The following is a 19,484-nucleotide window of genomic DNA, read 5'->3' as shown; positions in this document are numbered from 1 at the left end:
ACTGTATAATTTTCTTTTGTTGTTGGTCACACAAGTCCTGTAAAATACATGCATAGTACTGTATGTATGTATATATATATATATATATATATATATATATATATATATATAATTTTTTTTTTTTTTGTCCATCTTGCATTTCATTTTATATATATATATATATATATATATTACGAAATGCAAGGTACACAGAAGAAAAATCTGTTTTTGCCCTATGGCTTCAAACCAAGTAAATTCTTACATTTGGATTCAGGTGTACAGTATACCATGCAGCTGCTAATGATTATTTGCTGTGTAGAAGGCGTAAACTGGGTGAGGAACAGCCGAACTCTGGTACTGAAGTGACCGAAGACCGAGCACAGCAACAAGATACAAGGCAGTTATACTTCTCCATCCGCAAGGTCTCAACGATTTTGAAGCAGATCGGGGATGTGCTGTTTAAGCTATTTCGAAGAAGCTGTTGAAGAACTTTGATGCAGTGGTCGGCCAAGGAAACTTAACACAGCACTTGAAAGAACACATCCATGTTTATTTCATTTTGAAATCGGAAAATGTCCAGCAGTCCCATTAGCAAAAGGACTGGCAGAAACCAGTAGGACCAGGGACACCCTTTTACTGTCCGGAGAAGAACTCAGGGAAGAACAAGGCTAACCGTCTTAGCTATCCACGAAAACATAGGAACTGGACTGCAGAAACATGGCAGCAGGTGCTTTAGACTGATGAGTCAAAAGATATTGAAATATCTTACTATAGCAGGATGCAGGTTGTTTTCTGGAGGGCTGGAGAGCAGTACAGTAATGAGTGTTTGCAGGCAACAGTGCAACATGGAGGAAGTTTGGGGCTCCATTTGTGCAAATGGAGTTGGAGATTTGGTCAGGATTGATGGTGTTCTCAGTGCTGAGAAATACAGGCAGATACTTATCCATCATGCAGTACTACCAGTGATGCGTCTGATTGCCCTCAGGGATATTCAGGCTTATTCAGCTCAAGGACCATACATACAGCCAATGTCTTTAAGAACTATCTTCAGCGTATGAGTCCTGAAAGTGATGGTTTGGCCCTCAAAGAGCCTGGATCTCAACATCATTGCGTCGTTCTGGGGTTAAATGAAGAGACGGGAGGATTTGAGGAGGCTTACATGCACAGAAGATCTGTGGTTATTTTCTCTAAGATGCTTGGAACAAACTGCCTGCTGAGTTCCTGTAAAAACTGTGTGCAAGTGTTTCTTTTTCTATTTTTGAAAGCATTCTTACTGTACAGCATTTTTTCATCTACCCAAAGCTTCTGCATAGTAGAATGCAGTGTACAGTGTAAACACTGTAATTTAAAACCACTGAAATTGAAACTGTAAAACCTTCTTTATACAACATAGGCATAACGATTGACAGTCAGTTTGAAGAAACATATTAATGATTTCCTAAAGCTGAGATGTTCAAAGCGCATTGTAGTCAGAACACCCTAATTTCAGCTGAACTGAATTCTTTTTTTTATTTCCTGCCTGTTTTTTTTTTTTTTTTTTGCGATGTACTTCTTTTCTTTCTTCCTACTTTTTCTTTCTTTGTCTGATACAGAACAACATTCGGGAAACAAGATACAGAGGCAGCGAGCCCCACAAAATCGAGATGTTCCTCAGCTCATGTATATATAATATCGACATGCTTCTGCTCAGCTATTCTGTTTCTTCTTGTGTTTCTTCTTCATTTATTGATTAGCCTGAGAGTTTTCTCCTTGCAGTAACTCCCAAACAGTAAGCTGCAGGGAAACAAGGTGTACAGCAGATAAAATTAATCTCCCTTTATCTGCACAACAGTAAATTCCCTGGAATATTTGGAATGCATCACTTTATTTTGTGCTTACTTTTTTTTTTTTTTAATTCCCAGTTAATACTGTCTGAGGCTGTAAGAGCAGTGTGTGGCTGTTAGATGTGTCAGGAAGCTCGTGGGAAATGTAGAGTGCTGAGAATGCACTCTGTTCAGCTCTTACACTGCTGTGTAATTGGACTTTTCACACAGCATGAAGCAGGCAGTTGATTTTCTTTCTGCGTAATGAGTGGCAGTCTTTCCGACTCGCTCTAATTTAGATTGGACTGCAGAACACGCAGCGCGACATGATTGTGTGTGTGTGTGGTTTTTTTTACATATAGTTTTCTAATCAGCCATATTGTTGTCATGTATTCTTCTTTACGGTTTGTAAATTGCATACAGTGTGCCTTCGCTAGTTGCACATGAGCTCTGAAGAAAGTTACTAAGACAGAAGCATGGCCATGGAGCACAGACTCGATGTTTGACGTTCAGGAGTCTTTACAATCAGAAAGCTGTTTGGACATGTCTTAGATTTATACGTATAGTGATTTTCATTTTGCCATTATCATTTTTTCCGCGTAAATACCTGTGCTTCAAGAAGCTCGCGATTACTTGCACTTTTCTGTCAGTTAGAAATCCAGACTTCTGTGCTTTATAGGTCTTATTTAAACCGCATTGTTTTATGTTGTTTTTTTTTCCCCATAAAGGTTTTGACTGGAATCTGGTGTTTAAGTGGGACTACATGACGCTGGACCAGCGGCGAGCGAGGCAGGGGAACCCCATCGCTCCTATCAAGTAAGTAGCAGCTTTTTCTCTTCTGTTTGTAACATTCCAGTTTGTTGCAATCACAAGATTTCTCTTTGTTTCAGTTAACTGACTTTATTAACACCACATTTGCAGTTTGAATTGTTAGTTCCTTTCATCTATCTACAAAGTTGACATTGACATTTAGGCATTTGGCAGACGCTCTTATCCAGAGCGACTTACATTTTTTTAAATTTTTTTTTTAATCATATTATACACCTGAGCAGTTAAGGGGTTAAGGGCCTTGCTCAAGGTCCCAACAGTGGCAACTTGGTGGTTGTGGGGTTTGAACCTGGGATCTTCCGAACCGTAGTCCAATGCCTTAACCACTGAGCTACCCCTGGCCCAAAAGTTGAGTATAGTGATGAAAAACTGTACTTTTAAAAATATGAAAAGTCCAATTATGTGTCTTAAATCCTTGTGGGTCAGTGGTAGACCGAGTTACTGATCGGAAGGTTGGCAGTTCGAGCCCCAGCTCAACCAGGTTGCCATTGTTGGGCCCTTGAGCAAGGCCCTTATCCTTGTCTGCTCCAGGAGCGCTGTATCAGGCTGACCCTGTGCTTTGACCCCAGTTACGCTGGGATATACGAAGAAAGAATTTCACTGTGCAGTAATGTATATGTGACAAATAAAGGCTTAACTTAACCTAAAGGGGACAAAAAAGGTGAACGATGCATATTAAAAGTAGAATAGATGCAACCTCTAGAGCATGTCCCTTGAAAGGAAAGCTTAGCTGGTTTAAGAGGCCTAGGTTACAGACTTGTCCCCACAACGGCCGTGCACTCTGCAGATAAGATTAAGCACCCATAAAGTATGCCATACTGTACCTTCTATCTAACGTTGTGTGATTTTCCTGGCCATGAGTGGCTGTAACAATAGTGCACAACTATTTATTTTTAAATAATTCCTTATTCTCGAGTTACAAAGGGAACCAGAGGACAGCAGTATAGAGCTGCACAAATGCTTTAAGTGTTGAATATCTGAGGGAGAAAAACTTAAAGGGACAATAAAAGCTGGATGCCATACACAACATATTCCAGATTATTATCTATATAATTATAGAACCATGTTTTTGGGGACAGCTCATTCTTCTCCATGTCTGGTCCATTTCTGTGCACATGTGCCAATGTTTATTTCCATTTTTCCATTGTCAGTATTTCCATTCCATTTTCCACAATCTTGAACAACAACTGAACATAATTATATGTGAAACCAAACTAAACAAACAAGGAAAAAAACGAAACAAAAAAATCGCTCTGATTCAAACACTGCAGACAGATAAATACATTTAAAGTGTCTCAGATAAACCACCAACACCTGCTATGTTGTGTATCAGTTCAATAACACGTATAGAATAATAACTATATATATAAAGTGAGGTAATGCTGAAACCGCTCTGATATTGATCTTTTTCTCTGTTCAATATTAAACCTCTTGTGTCTTCTTGGATCTTTTGTCGTATTGATTGCTTGCTGGTATGAGTGTACAGTGTGGCCTTTTGTAAAGCTCCTGATGCCATATAAAGGTTGATGTGATATACACTTATGTATATATATATATATATATATATATATATATATATATATATATATATATATACACTGTATATCATTGTTTTGGGGATGTGTATTCAATTTGTTTTTTTTGTTTATTTTGTTTATTTTAGTTAGTGTAAAATGAGTTACCCACTAATGCGTCTGTAACATCCAGTCCAACAGCATTTCAGTGTTTCAGGCCTAGTGTTTCTCCAGAGACCAGTGGCCAGTACTAGATGATTACTGACCGAGCCAGTTGTCTGTTTCTCCAAATGAGTTTTACAAGAACGCAGGCATGCTATTGACATGTTCGGGTCAAAAACTCGTGTCAGGATTGGACTCCAAAGGAGGTCAAAGCTCACCGGACACTAGTCCAGTGTTTGAGGCTGATCTTGGCTCTAGAGTTTCGTATTTTATCAGAGTTAAATTCAGTTTTGACGTTTCATATCGAATTGGTGTTCTCTCACTTTATAACCATTGTTGAACTGGTATTCAACATCTGACATGTACAAATTATGTTTTTTTCTTGATCCCAGTGTAACCTGTCCATGCTGACAGTCAGTTAAGCAGTCAGTAGTGCTACTCTGCATTGTACTTTTATCCTCAGGATTTTATTATATCAACAGAAATATACCGCCTGGCCAAAAGTATATTTCATTGGACCACCTTTAGCTTCAATGATAGCGTTTACTTACATTTACATTTAGGCATTTGGCAGACGCTCTTATCCAGAGCGACTTACATTTTTATCTCATTATACATCTGAGCAGTTGAGGGTTAAGGGCCTTGCTCAAGGGCCCAACAGTGGCAACTTGGTGGTTGTGGGGTTTGAACCTGGGATCTTCCGAACCGTAGTCCAATGCCTTAACCACTGTGCTACCCCTGGCCACTTTAGGTTTCATTCTTTATTCAGTCGGACCACTCTGTAAAGTCTTCTTCAGCACATACCAAAGAACTACTCTTTCACAGTTTGAGCCTGATGAATCTGAAACATCTGCGTGCAATCAGGACTTTCAGGTCATCAGCTGACTTTATTTTAGTGCCACATGATGTTACTGAGCCTAGACCTGACCAACCGCACTGCCTCCAGAGTCTTGTACAGTGGCCGCTATGCTTGCTGGGTGCATCGCTTTAAACACTTCCCTTCTTACCCTGACGCACCCATTAATTCTGCAGATGTGTTGGTTCAGCATTATCCATCTAGGATTTAATAATGCATTGAACTGTTCTTAACCCAACTTTCAGCAATATATCTTTTTCCCCATAACCATAGGATATATAATGTGACATGGTTGTTTAGGAAATAAGAAGCTGTTCACTGCAGTAATTAATCAAAGGCTCTTTAGTACGTGATCATTTAAATTCAAATGGTCATCTTTTTTTGTTTAAATACAGCGTTCATAAACTTTATGGGGAGCTGTTACTGTACATATGCTGTCCAATGCCAGTGCCTGCATTTTGTCTTTAAAACCATTATTAGTTTCATGTTTATGTGTAAACGAGGATGTAATTATACTGTACCACTGTGTTATTTTAATTCTATTTGTCTCCTTACATCAGGACTCCTATGATAGCTGGTGGCCTCTTCGTCATGGACAAAGGCTACTTTGAGGAACTCGGGAAGTACGACATGATGATGGACGTATGGGGTGGAGAAAATCTCGGTAAGAGACAAAACCGCTTTTTTTCCTCTCATGCTTCATTTTCATGTGACGCTGTCACACAGGTGAAGTGCCACCGACACACACCTCATATAGCTGGGCTTTATAATAGGAAGACAGGAAATGCAGACAAGGTTTGAAAGATTGGTCTCTTTAGCCAGACGAATGTCAACAATGCTGTTGCAGCTGCGTCCCAGTTGTGAGTGCAGGTTTTTAGCTCGTGAAAATGAGTTCGGTTACTATGAGAGAAATCGAGTCCATGCACTTTCCTGTTCATTGACGTCCAAGCGGCAGCAACCTTGCGCTTTTTTTTTCCTCGATTGCTGTCTCAAAAATTAGCTTTTAGGCCAGACAGAGACGTCTGAGGTCAGCTCAGTTTTAGGTTTAGGAGTCCATCGTGTCTGAGGGGAAAAAAACATTACTCATTCCCCAAACAGCAGGCTCCTTTCAGCTGAGGTGGTTTTGGAAATGACAAGAATCTGGCAAATGATGCACCCAAGGCAGAATGAAATAAGCAGAAAGAGTTTTGCAGATGTAGCAGTTGGAGTGGTAGCAGTGTCCACTTCAGCATGACTGCAGTGTATGTTCCAATTTGAATGCAAATCCTTCATTGCTTGTGCTTTCCATATACAATACATAATTCTTAGCCTGATGTTTATGTGATGTGTAAATGGTTATGTTTTTTATCACAAACTGAAGAATAAAATTAGCTGACTACAGTATTTTGATTTTGTAAGGACAGTCTAGTCTGCAAAAAAAAGGGTAAAAAAAATGAAGGCTTTCCTTTGTGCTTTGGTTACTGAGATCACGGAAGGTTGGAGGTTCGAGCCCCAGCACCGCCAAGTTGCCACTGTTGAGCCCTTGAGCAAGGCCCTTAACCCTATCTGCTCCAGGGCGCTGTATCCTGGCTGACCCTACACTCTGACCCCAGCTTCCTAACTGGGATATACGAAAATTACGATTAAAGTACTTATTATTATTATTATTATTATTATTATTATTATTATTATTATTATTATTATGCTAAGGGTTACATGTCCAGGATAAATTAACTACAATAACAATTTTTACAGGGATATTAGGACAAATGTGTGTGTGTATGTGTTTTCAGAAATCTCATTCCGGGTGTGGCAGTGTGGTGGCAGTCTGGAGATCATTCCCTGCAGTCGAGTGGGACACGTGTTTAGGAAGCAGCATCCCTACACATTTCCTGGAGGCAGCGGCACAGTGTTCGCCAGGTAGCTGCGTGACTGTATGAGCTCTAGTGGCAAAATCAAACCACACCATGAAAAGTGCTCATAAAAATCTTATCACTCAATACTTGTCAAATATAACAGGAAGCAGTTAAAGTTTAAGTGGTGCATGTCTAAAGCTCATCCAGGAAACAAAATGGTGCCTACGGGGCAGCGTGGCGCAGGTGATTTGCTCCACCAAGTGGTTGAAAATGGGTACTGATTCTATACATTTAGGTGCCTCAGTAGTGTACTCAAAACAGGCCTGGCAACAAAGGTTGGCAACATTAGAACATGCATCTATGGTTTATCATCAAAATGCACCGAAACAGCGGTAATCTTTCTTCTTATATTAAAAATTGCAATCAACATATAAATCTGAAATGATTGATACTGTACATTATCCGAAACCTCCTGGATGTCCTTCCTACTTTCCCCCAATCTCATAATAGTAAGTGCTCTCTAGGATTGCCAAACCTAGACAGCATATTAAAAAGTAAAGTTGTTGCAGTGCCGACAAAGATCTGCTTAGTCAAAGTCATGGTTTTCCCAGTAGCAATATGGAGTCGGTCCATAAGGAAAGCTAAGCGCCAAAGAAATAAAGCTTTCGAATTGTGGTGCTGGAGAAAACGCTCGACTGCAAGGAGTTCAAGCCAGTCAATCCTAAAGGAAATCAACCGTGACTGTTCATCGGAAGGATAGATATTGAAGCTGAAGCTCGAATACTTTGGCTATCTCATGAGAACGGAGGACTCACTGGAAAAGACCCTGATGCAGGGTAAGATTGAAGACAAAAGGAGAAGGTGAAGGCAGAGGATGAGATGGCTAGATAGCATCATAGATGCAATGAACATGAATTTGAGCATGAGCTCAAATGAACATGAGCATGAACTGCATGAGATGGGAGGGTAGGAAGGCCCATGGGGTCGCGAAGAGTCTGAAACAACTCAGCGGCAAACCATATCCCACTGCGCTCATCTAATCTTTATTTCTGGTTTGAAAAATGCAAGAATGTTCTGTATTCATTAATATGAAATAAAATGTATAATCATATGCTTGTGATATGATTTCATTAACCTACAGTAATTAATCTGACTTTTGGAGGCAACCAAACTTTTAAGGCAGAAACGATAAAAATTACTACGTTTTATTTTAAATCAAAGAAATGTGACTTAACCTTCAACCTGAAAAAAACAACAACTTTACCAGCATTTACAGTAAGTTGTGTAGTCAAGCTTGATTTCATACTGTATATAGGGTTTACACAAACCACCAGGTGCCTGAGAGTGAAAAAGAACCTGCTGATCAGCTGTAGTCTTGAAATTTAGACAATAGAAAGGTTTACACAATGTTTACACAATTTTGTTCTTCCTTTTTAGAAAAACGTTTTTTAAACAGAGGTATTAACAGGGGCTGTGCATGTAGTCAAGCTGGTCAGACTGGATTGCATGCATATACAGGGTTTAACAAAAATCACCAAGTGCCTGAGGATAAAAAAAAAACCTGCGCATTTTTGTTAAACCATGTACAGTAATTGAGATTTTGACAATAGAAATGTTTATACGCACAGTCCCTGTTAATTGCTCTACATACCTTTTTCCTAAAAAAGGAAAAACAAATTGGGCATTTAAACATTTAATTTCTGTACATCTTTACTACAAGGGGTGTTCGAGTCTAACCAGACTTTTGACTGTGCAGAATAACAGAACACACTTACAGTATGAGAGTAAAATCTACCTTCTTTCTCTATATTTTGTCTGCTAGACTAATGCACATATCCAAACGTTGGATTACAGAAACACTGGCCTCAGTGGAACTGCTTTAATGGCGTGTGCAAAAAGCTTGGAGTGAGGTCAGGACTGTAGAGGGGATACAGAGTTCCTGGAATGTGCAAGTGGTGTTCATGAATTATTGTTTCAACTTAACCATCATTTTTTTCAAGGATCAGGGGTTCCACTCTCTGAATGTTCACGCGAACGAGACTCGGGGAGTGTCGTTCACAGACATACTGCTTTCTTTAAAACATTTGCACACTTAAATGTTTTTACTTTGGCCCAGAGACTCATCACCATACTGTGCTTTTGAAGTCTTCTGTAATTGTCAATCAGTTGTATGCCTTCGTTCGTGAGAAATTTAATCGTTTGACTTGAACACCCCTCGTTAGAAAAAAAAAACTACTTTATCACTTTATCCACAGTATTAAACCAATATATGGTTTGAGACTTGATATGGATCAAGTTCCCTCTTTGACTCATCTCTTCTGGCTTTGCACAAGAGGTACAGTAGAAGGGTATCTGTAGGGATTTGTGCTCATTCGGTCACGAGAGTGTTAGAGAGGTCAGGCACTGTTGTCGAGCAGGCAGTCAGCAGTCCACCATCGTGATCCCATTACCTGAATGAATCTTTGCATTTTAAATAAAAAACATCTCTAGAAATGTTCTAGACACTCAACCACTAATCCACCGAGTGCTGTTCTGCCCCCTGCAGGAACACCAGACGAGCAGCAGAGGTATGGATGGACGATTTCAAGAATTTTTATTATGCTGCTGTACCTTCTGCACGGAATGTGCCCTATGGCAAGTAGGTGTCTCTGTTTTTTCTATCCAGAGCCATTATAAGCTCATTTAACCAAATGAGCTTATTTTACATAAAGTTGTGTGCGCTGTGTGTGCATGTGTGCTCGTTTTTCTTCGAGTTGTCTCTTTACCCTGCTCTGTTTTCTCCGTGCCAGTATTCAGAGCAGGCTGGAAATGAAGAAAAGATTAGGCTGCAGGCCGTTTAAGTGGTACCTGGAGAACGTGTACCCAGAACTCAGGTAAGCTGCTTTCACTCTGGATTACACTCTTTCAGCTTCTCACATTAATGTTTAGCTAAATAGTTACACAACTTGCATTCTGTTTAAACTGTATAGCCAGTATACAGTAAGAAAACAATTAAATTTTCAAATAAAATGTTATTATATTTCTTTATAGCGCTTTTAACAGTGGACATTGTCTCAAAACAGCTTTACAGAAACTCCGATGTAGATACAGTACAGATTTAGCAAGAGTGCCTGAGAATGCTTAGAGGAACCAGACTCAAAAGGGCACTTAACCTTATCAGAGTGCCCGTACAGAAGATGGTGAGATTATGAATTATCCAGTATAAGAATCACTGCCATTTTTTAATTATATGCAGGTGAAGTTTTTTACTGTATAACATGAAATTTGAGCATAGTTTTCGCAAGTGCAGTGAATAAAATGGCTTCATATACTGATCAGCCATAGCGTTACAGCAGGTAATAACATTGTTTACCTCATTGTAGTGGCACCTGGAAGTGGGTGAGACATTTTGTCCCTGAAGTTGATATGTGCAAGCATTAGGATTTGAGCAATTTTGACAAGGGCCAATTTGTGATGGCTAGACAATAGAAAGGTCAGAGCAGCTTCAAAACTACAGGTCCTATGCTGTGACTGCAGCAGTCAGGATGTTCGAGAAGTAGTCCGAGGAAGGAAAAGTTTTTAACCAGCGAAAAGGTGCTCAAGGCACATTGATGCAAGTGGGGAGCGAAGGCTGGCCCGTGAATTCTGATCTGAAGAGCCACTGTAGCTCAAAATGTTAAAAAAGTTAACGATGTTTATGATAGAAGGGAGACGACACACAGTGCATCCTAGTTTGTTGTGTCTGGGTGCAACCGGTCAGGATCTTTGACTACCCTGACCCATGTCCACAGCCTACAATGGGCATGTGAGCATCAGAACTGGACCACAGAAGGGTCTGCTACTGACGGCTTGGTGCCACATACCACTGCACACCTTTAGAGGTCTAGTGAAGTCCATGCCTTGTCAGGGCTGTTTTGGCAGCAAAAGAGAAACCTAGTGAATATTAGGCTCATAATAATGCTGTGGTTGATCGGTGTATAATGTATTTGATATTTTGGCAGGTGTGCTTTCAGACTTTTTTCACAAAAAAAGATTTCCTTTATAATCATCATTTAAAGTAAAATCAACATCGACAACATTGCAATGAAGGTAAAAATAACAACATGGCTATTTTTGGATCATTGGAATGTGTTGTGGGTATAACACCTGCTTGTTGGTGGTATAACTGCGCTTGTGGGTGTAACTGCACTTGCATACCCACAGGAAACACAGCCTGCGACTTTCTGCATCTTTAATTCAGGCATTGAGTACTGACCATCTTGAATCTTTTTTTTTCAAGATAATAAAGCGTTCTTTATGTCTTTAAGCTAAATTATATTTGTCTGCTTTTTTTTTATGATCAGAAAAATGATCCGATCCCTTACCATAAACCACATCACATATCACATCATACACATCATCCACACCCTGAGTTCTGTGATCATTGCTCGCTTAATTTATATTAATTTATATGCAGTACCTAGTTAGTTGATACTAGTTAGGGCTGATCAGAGTTTTGGTATGATTACAATGCATTTTTCTTTTCTCCCTTACATCAGTAAAGCAGGCACTCCACTATTCAGCACTGTGTGTGTCTACTGCCACAGTCTTCAGTTTTTCATGTTTGACCTTTTCCAGGGTCCCAGACCATCAGGACATTGCATTCGGAGCTCTTCAGCAGGGCGGAAACTGCCTCGATACACTGGGCCACTTTGCCGATGGCGTGGTGGGAGTCTACGAGTGTCACAACGCAGGGGGCAACCAGGTAGCATTTAGATCTCAGGTACATCACTAAACATTTCAGGAGCAGCAGAAGAAGGTCGAGTGATGCATGCGGTCTGCACCTGGGTGAACAAGTCGACGGACAGAAAGAGTGGTTTGGGAACACACTTTTTTGTGGAAAAAGTACAGTAATGTGAACACGTCTGTTGAATGCAGTTTTTCATGAGCCACTCAGTAGGTGCCATAGGGTGATGAACTATAATAAACAAAATCATGTAGAATAGAGCTTTGAGGGTAAGTGTAAATGTCGGCATCCTGGTAAGAGACTGTTCAAGGGCTGCAAGTGTAAAGGAGACAAATTCCAAATGATTCTGGTAAAACTACAGCCATAATGTGAGTGTGAAACTTGAGTATGTGCCTCATGGTGGATTTCAATCCTCAAAACTGAAATGCTTTGACCCTGATTATATGGATATTCTGAATGTCTCCTAAAATTCCTCTTCGCTTCATGTGTTCAGGAGTGGGCCTTGACTAAAGATAAGTCAGTGAAGCACATGGACCTGTGTCTGACTGTGGTCGAGCGCATGGCAGGAACTCAGATCAAACTGCAGGGCTGCAGAGAAAACGACAGCAGACAGGTGAGTGAAACGCAGCGGAATCTGTTGTCACCTTGCTGTGATGGGGATAAAACTTGTGCCTGGGTATACCTGTCTTTTTTTGTTGTTTAATTGAAGCTGCTCTTCTTCTTTTTAGGTGAGGACGAAATAATTTTTTTGAGTATTAAAGAAGAGGGAGAAGAATATTACATAAATAATTGACATGGGGAAAAATCTATTTAGTGTTTAGGATTTTATTGCGATTCTGTCAGTTCATGTATCGCCAAAAATGTTTTTTTGTAAATTATCTTTCATTTATATATATTTGCATTTGAGGTGGCTAAATGTTGCCGTTCCTGTTTAATCCTGTCGGTGGAGTGCTCTAAACGTTTCACAGTGCAGTGGGAGCGAAGTTCGTTTAAAATTTTAACATTTATAAATTTGTAAGAATTATTATTAAAGTCGTGATATTTATAGAATCGCTCTACAGACCAAATTAGGTCACACCTAGGTATTGTGTATCGTATCAGACGGCCCCTGGTGATTCCCGTCCCTAATAAATAGGATTATAAATAAGAGCAACTGAACCATGGTACTGGAGTCAGTACGCACCCTTAGTTAACACCTCTGTTGCATTTGTGTTGCAGAAATGGGAGCAGATCGAGAACAACACTAAGCTACGACACGTGGGTAGTAATCTGTGCCTGGACAGCCGGAGCGCCCGTAACGGAGGCCTGACAGTGGAGGTGTGCAATCCCTCGCTCACTCAGCAATGGAAGTTCACCCTCAACCTTCAGCCCTAGTTCCTAGCCCCTACGTCCTGCGTCCTTGGCGGGTCACGGAGCAGCACACGGTCTCAGAGGGAACGCTGCCCGGCTGCAGTGGGTCTGCTCGCCCCTGCTCCCTCACCCGGGGCTATGGGGCCAAACAGACACAAATAACAAACATGAAAACTTTTTTTTTTTTTCTTTTTTCTTTCTCATCCAACTATATACCTCACCGTTTTATTTTTGGTCCAGCTCTTAATTGAAATGCATAGGATTTGAGGTATTTTATTTTCTTCCTATTTCATGATGCCAGCCAAATGGATTTATTTTTTTTTTTTAGTTTTTCTTATTTCTTTGTTGTTGATTTTATTTTCCTCATTTTTTTTTGTTGTTCTTAGGATTCATTTTTTAATTAATCAAAGTTTTGTTTTTATGTAACCTGTAATGTTGAATGTAAGTGACGCTCCATTGAGGCTCCCTGTGCGATTGGAGAAAAAACCAATTTTTAGCCCAACAGAGGTGTGTGTGGGTGTGTGTGTGTGTGTGTGTGGGTGGGTTTGGGTGGGTGTGGAGGTATGGATGTGTGGATGTGTGTGTGGGTGTGTGTAGAGTATCTGCAGGGCTCAGTTTATGTGAACACTATGTACAGTCAGTTCCACAAACAAACAAAAACCCATCAGAGGCCAGCTTTGTCTTTTCCCCTACAGCTTCTAACAAATCGTCATTCTATCTATTTTGCATCTTGACTGTGCAATGAAGAAAGATCTGTTTCCTATTCGAGCCTCTGGAGTGTTTCGGTGAAGAAACAACAGGACCCATGTAGTGCTTTGTGCTACCATTCAGCATCGGTTGCCTTTGTCACAAAATGGACAATAAGTTGTACTTTTGTGTATTTCTGTCATCATCACATCGTCCTGTCATTGGGATTTCTTGATTCAAATCATAATTTCTAGCTGTGTTACATAGAATCATTCCATTGAGGAAATGGTAACTGTACCTGTGTATGAAATTTTATTTGTGCATTATGTTAGGAGTCAGTGTGGTCAAACCCAATCCCAGGGCAGGAGCTGTTTGAATTGTGATCATGGGCTTCCCGAAACAAGAAACAGGAAATGTTTTCAGATGGTTTAATTTGTGTATTGCACATTTATATTTTACTTGATTTCTTATTGTTTTATTTTATGTTGTTCGGTTGTTCAGTGATTTAGGTTGACTGCCTTTGACTCTATCCATGCTACTGTAAACAGAAAGGGTACCTGTCCTGTGCAGCTCACAGTCAGGGCTGGAAATAGTTGGACCTTGGAGATAAAAAAAAAACCTCCATGCCGTAGGTGTGCGTTTCTCTTTGTCATACATCCTTTATTTTTATTTTTTGTTTTTTACCTTACCTAAATCCTGGTATTCATTATGGTACTTCACACAATGCTGTGGTTCTGGTTAGACCCTTGTAAATAATACAAAATCATGAGCTTTGATTACAGTTTTTTTTTTTTCTTGACTTTGGTGTGTGTCTGATTGAGCATAGCCCTGTAGCGTAATTTATTCTAGATTAGGACACATACTGATGAGTTTCAGAAAAACTGTAATCACCATGTTCAATTTCTTCCTGAATAATTTAGATTCCACTACATCACCCTGTATTCCTCCAGCTACAGGGGATCTTTTCCACACGTCCTTAGAAGTGAACCTGAGGACATTAAGACCTTATTAAGTTGAAGCCTTGTTGGCTTTGAGTTCTTCAACGACGCTCTGGCGTGAGATTAGATGAATCAGGGTAAAAATCAGACCTGCGCGTGTTTGCATTCCTTGTGTCCAGAGTTGGAAACGTCAGAAAGGATGCCGTGCCCTTTATAGGGGGGGGCTTTTTATAGAAGGCAAATGAAAGTATGCTCTTGTTGAGTTTCACTGGTGAAATACAACTGCCTACTGTATGATCATTTCGCCATCACTTTTCCAACATTTTGAGCGATTTTGTACATTATGAAAATAAATCTTTATATGATGTCAAAAAGAAAAAAAAATCTAAACCAAACTAGGGCCAAATTGTGAGAAGTTCACTGCTTATGAATCTGAATTGGAATAAATGTTTACATAGTACACTGTGCCAAAGTTAATTCCTGTTGGGTTCAGTTGTCGCAGCGTACTTCAAAATTAGAGCATTAACCGAAATCATGACCCGTATCTCACAGTAAGGAACAGCCTGCATTTAAAGACGGGGAGCTGTGACGGGGTCAACAGTTGTAAAATTGTATGTGTGTGTATATACAGTCTGTATGTCCATGCATGTACATATAAACACGTACAATTGCAGTAACTAGTGATTTGGTTAATTGTACAGCGCTTATATATGTCCTTTTGTTTTATAGGTATGGTGAAAGGTTTACTTTGAATGAGGAAACAATTAACTTAAATAAAAGTTTATATATAATCAGTCGTGTTTAATGGAAAGTGTGTGTGAATATAATCACTGGGAGTGTGGGATTCGAACCAATGTATAGAACACCTATGGCTGTGTCATCATCTTTGGCTTCTGGCCTCAGAAGTACAGTAAGAACTAAAACAACTGCCATCTTGACTCATCTCTAGGTTATCATGTCATTGTAGCCTGCTTAAAAGGGAGAATCATATTGTAGTACTAAAAAAATACTAATGTTAATGAACAACCATAGATAACAACTTTATACAGATACACTTTCCACCATGAAAATTTTGAATATTGCATCAACTGAGAGAGATATAATCCAACCGAGTAAATCCTTTCAGCATCACCAATCCGTTGTCATCGGCCCTCTGTTGGTCTTCGTTCAGACTTTCTTTCACAAAAATCCCTGTAGTGTTTGTGTTACAGCACATGATGTCCTTAAGAAATCATACACAAAAAGCCAAACTTGGTTGTACGGTATATGTGACCCTTTTAGCTACTATGCTTAAATGTGGGACGTAATGAAGCACTATTACATTGTCATGGTAATGTTAATTTTAAGTGCTTTTACTCCTTATAATTTTAAACAATACGTTTGACAGCAAGCTGTTACTGCAGCATTCATCAGTTATTATCATGCTAGCTGGCTAGCTGTACAGTATTAATGTAACAGGTTGTTCAGCTAGCTGTTATCATTTATCAATTATTATCATGCTAGCTAGCTGGCTGTACACCCAGTTTCATTAATACTATACAGCTAGCTTGCTAGCATGATAATAACTGATGAATGCTGTAGTACCAGCTAGCTATACAACCTGTTTTATGAATGCTAACAGCTAGCTGCACAACCTTTTTTTTTATTTATTAATATTGTACAGCTAGCTGTTAGCATTTACTAGCTGTACAATATTAACAAAATAGGTTGTGCAGCTAGCTGTTAGCATTCATTAGTTATCTTGCTAGACAGCTGGCTGTACAGTATTAATGAACCTGGTTTTACAGGTAGCTGATAGCATTCATCAGTTATCATCATGCTAACTAAAATGTAAGAATGTACCTTTTGTTAGTTCACATTAGTGAACTGTTTTCCATTTTCCTTGAGTAAAAGAGGCACAAACTGGATGTAATTACTTATGTTAGTGTCACACATTTTTACATACACTTGTAGTTTGTACTTGAAAGAAGAATCCAAAGCTTTTTCACGGAGTATTAATTTACATTTACTGTAATTAAGGGTGGTTGTTTTTTTTTAACCACCTCAGACCACACTGGTAGCTTATAACAGAACCATATTTACGTTTGCACTGTAAATGGTGTAAAAAGAACCCAAAAGAGTCATGTCCATTTATTTGTGTGCAAATTGGTGTAAAGTTACACTTACAACGGTGAGCAGAAAAGGGCAGAGGAAAGATCAGACAGGTGTGTTCTTGTCATGGGTAAAAATACACAAAACATTTCCGCATAGGTTCTTAATTAACATTCACAACCAGAAGACACACAAAAGATTTTACAGCAACACACAGTACAGTCACTACAGTCATTCATTGCTGTGGAACATCAGAGATAAGAGATTATGTACAATGTTAAAATCCTTTTTTTTTTTTTACATTTGGTCCAATGTTAATGATAACTAACAAATAATTAAATGAATTGTGTACAGATGTTTTTCTTCTCCCACACTGTAGATGCTCAGCTTTGATGCCAGCCACTGCACACATGTCCATGGATTTGCCACAGATAATTAGCAGCCTATGAGGATACGGTTTGGCCTCTTTAGGTGCAGGTTTTATCAAGCTGTATTTGCAATCTTTTTAATCACCTGCAGTCGGCATGGTTTGAAAAAAAGCACCCCAACAAGTGTTTTTATATCCTTTTCCTCATCCAGTTTATATTCAATTGCACTTCAGTGTGCAAAACCCTGAGGATTCCCATGACTAAACTCTCATATGGGCAGAAGAGTGATGAGATTCACACAGGCTCGTCATAATGTCCTATCAGTGGAGTCCATTCTCTTCCTCGAATGCCGGTGTTCGAACAATATACAGTAGTGAGAGGAAGTGTGGTACTAATGCCATAAAGTTATTCATTCATATTTTCAGATCTATTGCATCAGAGGAAATGAGTATTAGTGGCATCTATGTATTTGCTTGCTGGAGATACAGTTTGTCAGTAGTATAAAGACACTGCACTCAAGTGAAACAAAAGGTTTCATTAAGTGTTTAAATAAAAACAACTAAAAGCTTGGAATTATAAGGTGCTTTCTGACACTTCTGTGATTTAACATATTAAGGGCATAATAATCAATTCCTAATTTAAGGAATTCTTGTGTTAAACCTTTACAAATAGATTAATTGCCAGGCCAATAACGCATATACAGTATAATTAGTTGGGTGACAACAGAATCTCCTAATTCCTATAAGATCTTTAAAAGTATACAGTGTAAATCACTTGAAATTAGAGGTGTGCATCAGGAACATCGAGAGCCCTTAAGAAAAAACAGGACACTTCTTCGCATTTCCTAGGGAAGTGGGCAGGATCGGTTACAATTTCTTTGAGAGATAATGAGATTTTTTCAAAATTCCTTGTGGTGGGGCTAAGATCAGTCCCAGTTTCTTTTTAAGGTTTTGGGATCAGGCAGTACTTCTTTTGAAGTGGGTAGGATCAAACATTATTCCCTATGGAGCAATTGATGGGTAGGAAGGAGAGGTTTATATTCCTTTGGCATCAGACAGGATTGGAGATAATTCTTCTGCATTTTCCGCTTTTTCCGTTCTATTGGGATTGGAATTGGGAAAAATGGATTAGAATAATCAGAATTACTTCAAGAGCAGGTTGGAGGAGTCGAGTCAAAATGAGTTTTGCAACAAGTGGGGTGTGTCTCTTGCCTTGGAAGTGGATGGGACTGATTATAATTTTTTCAGATGGAAGTGATGGAAATTCCCTCGGTAGCAGAGGTGAGGGAATGTGATGCCCTCTGCAATTTGGGGAGGATTGGTCAGTTTGTTTGGGGAGTCAGCAGTAATTCTTTTGGGAGCTGAAATAATTGGTCAGAATTTCTTTGGTTGTGGGAAGAATTAAAAAGAATTGCTTTAAGGTTGGGCTGGGTAAGTCAGAATTCTTTTAGGCATGAAATTGGCCAAAATTTCTTCAGGAATGAGTAGTATTTGGGATAGGTAAAAATTATTTTGGAATTGGGAAGGGTGAGTCAAAATTCCTTAAGCATAACTGGGAAATAATTATAAAAAGTCCTGTGCACACCTATTACTGATTGCATTAATATTATATTTAAAAAGGACATTTAAGAAACGATTATTCATTTCCTTCAAAAAGAAAATACAGGTATAAAATATGTTTCATTTACACCATATATATCATCCTACTTTGTACAGACTGACCCTAAAGAAAACATGCCGCCCATTTAACTGCCTCTTTTTAACATGCTGATTCTTTCCCTCGCTACTGAAAAAATGTGGGACAGAAGCGATAATGGCAAGAAAGCAGTGATGCGGTTACCAGGTCCAGGCTGAACGTAAGTGGAAAACAGATGAAAAGGGATTTGACATGGTTTCAGTGTGTTTGGAGTCCATATCTTTTAGAGCAAAAAGTATGATAGAGCTGCCCTCTTGTATTTAGACAAATTTGTTTCCATTTCCACTTATTACTTATTTGTCATCCAACAATCTAAGTGCAGCTGCAATCCTTTGGCATTTATCTGACACACAGTCACGGGGTCAGTGTCGTATAAGCCATCGCACAGTGATATGGAAGAAACTAGAAGCAAAACTACAAGTGTACAAAGCAGAACTAACAATATTGCTCTTGTTATCATATATACTGTATATATTTTTTTTAATAGTGAATTTTCAGTGACACTTTGACTAAGGGCTATGTGTTTAGTATAAATGTTATTTCTTGGCATATATACCTAAAAAGTAATTAAATGATCCAGTGGTTTTTATAACTTAAATATTTTAATAATGTATGGCAAGCTAGTTAGAGAACATTAATATCAGAGGTGGCAGAAGTACACAAACTTAATACTC

At 39.1% G+C, this 19,484-nt stretch overlaps 1 protein-coding gene across 1 annotated transcript in view; it reads left to right on the top strand.

Moving 5' to 3' along the window:
• Positions 1–13,512, top strand: part of galnt2 (UDP-N-acetyl-alpha-D-galactosamine:polypeptide N-acetylgalactosaminyltransferase 2) — a 95,945-nt gene extending 82,433 nt beyond the window's left edge. Inside the window, exons 9-16 of the mRNA XM_053503019.1 lie at positions 2,510–2,597; positions 5,702–5,805; positions 6,914–7,040; positions 9,522–9,614; positions 9,766–9,849; positions 11,573–11,699; positions 12,175–12,294; positions 12,900–13,512. Coding sequence (XP_053358994.1) covers positions 2,510–2,597; positions 5,702–5,805; positions 6,914–7,040; positions 9,522–9,614; positions 9,766–9,849; positions 11,573–11,699; positions 12,175–12,294; positions 12,900–13,055 — 899 coding nt within the window. The 3' untranslated portion in view covers positions 13,056–13,512. The remainder of the gene's footprint in view (positions 1–2,509; positions 2,598–5,701; positions 5,806–6,913; positions 7,041–9,521; positions 9,615–9,765; positions 9,850–11,572; positions 11,700–12,174; positions 12,295–12,899) is intronic.
• The last annotated feature ends 5,972 nt before the right edge of the window (positions 13,513–19,484 follow it).

Source organism: Clarias gariepinus, chromosome 8 (assembly GCF_024256425.1).
Source record: "Clarias gariepinus isolate MV-2021 ecotype Netherlands chromosome 8, CGAR_prim_01v2, whole genome shotgun sequence".
In the NCBI taxonomy this organism is placed as follows: domain Eukaryota; kingdom Metazoa; phylum Chordata; class Actinopteri; order Siluriformes; family Clariidae; genus Clarias; species Clarias gariepinus.
Note: the sequence above shows the minus strand (reverse complement) of the source record. Positions and strands in the feature narration are given on the sequence as shown.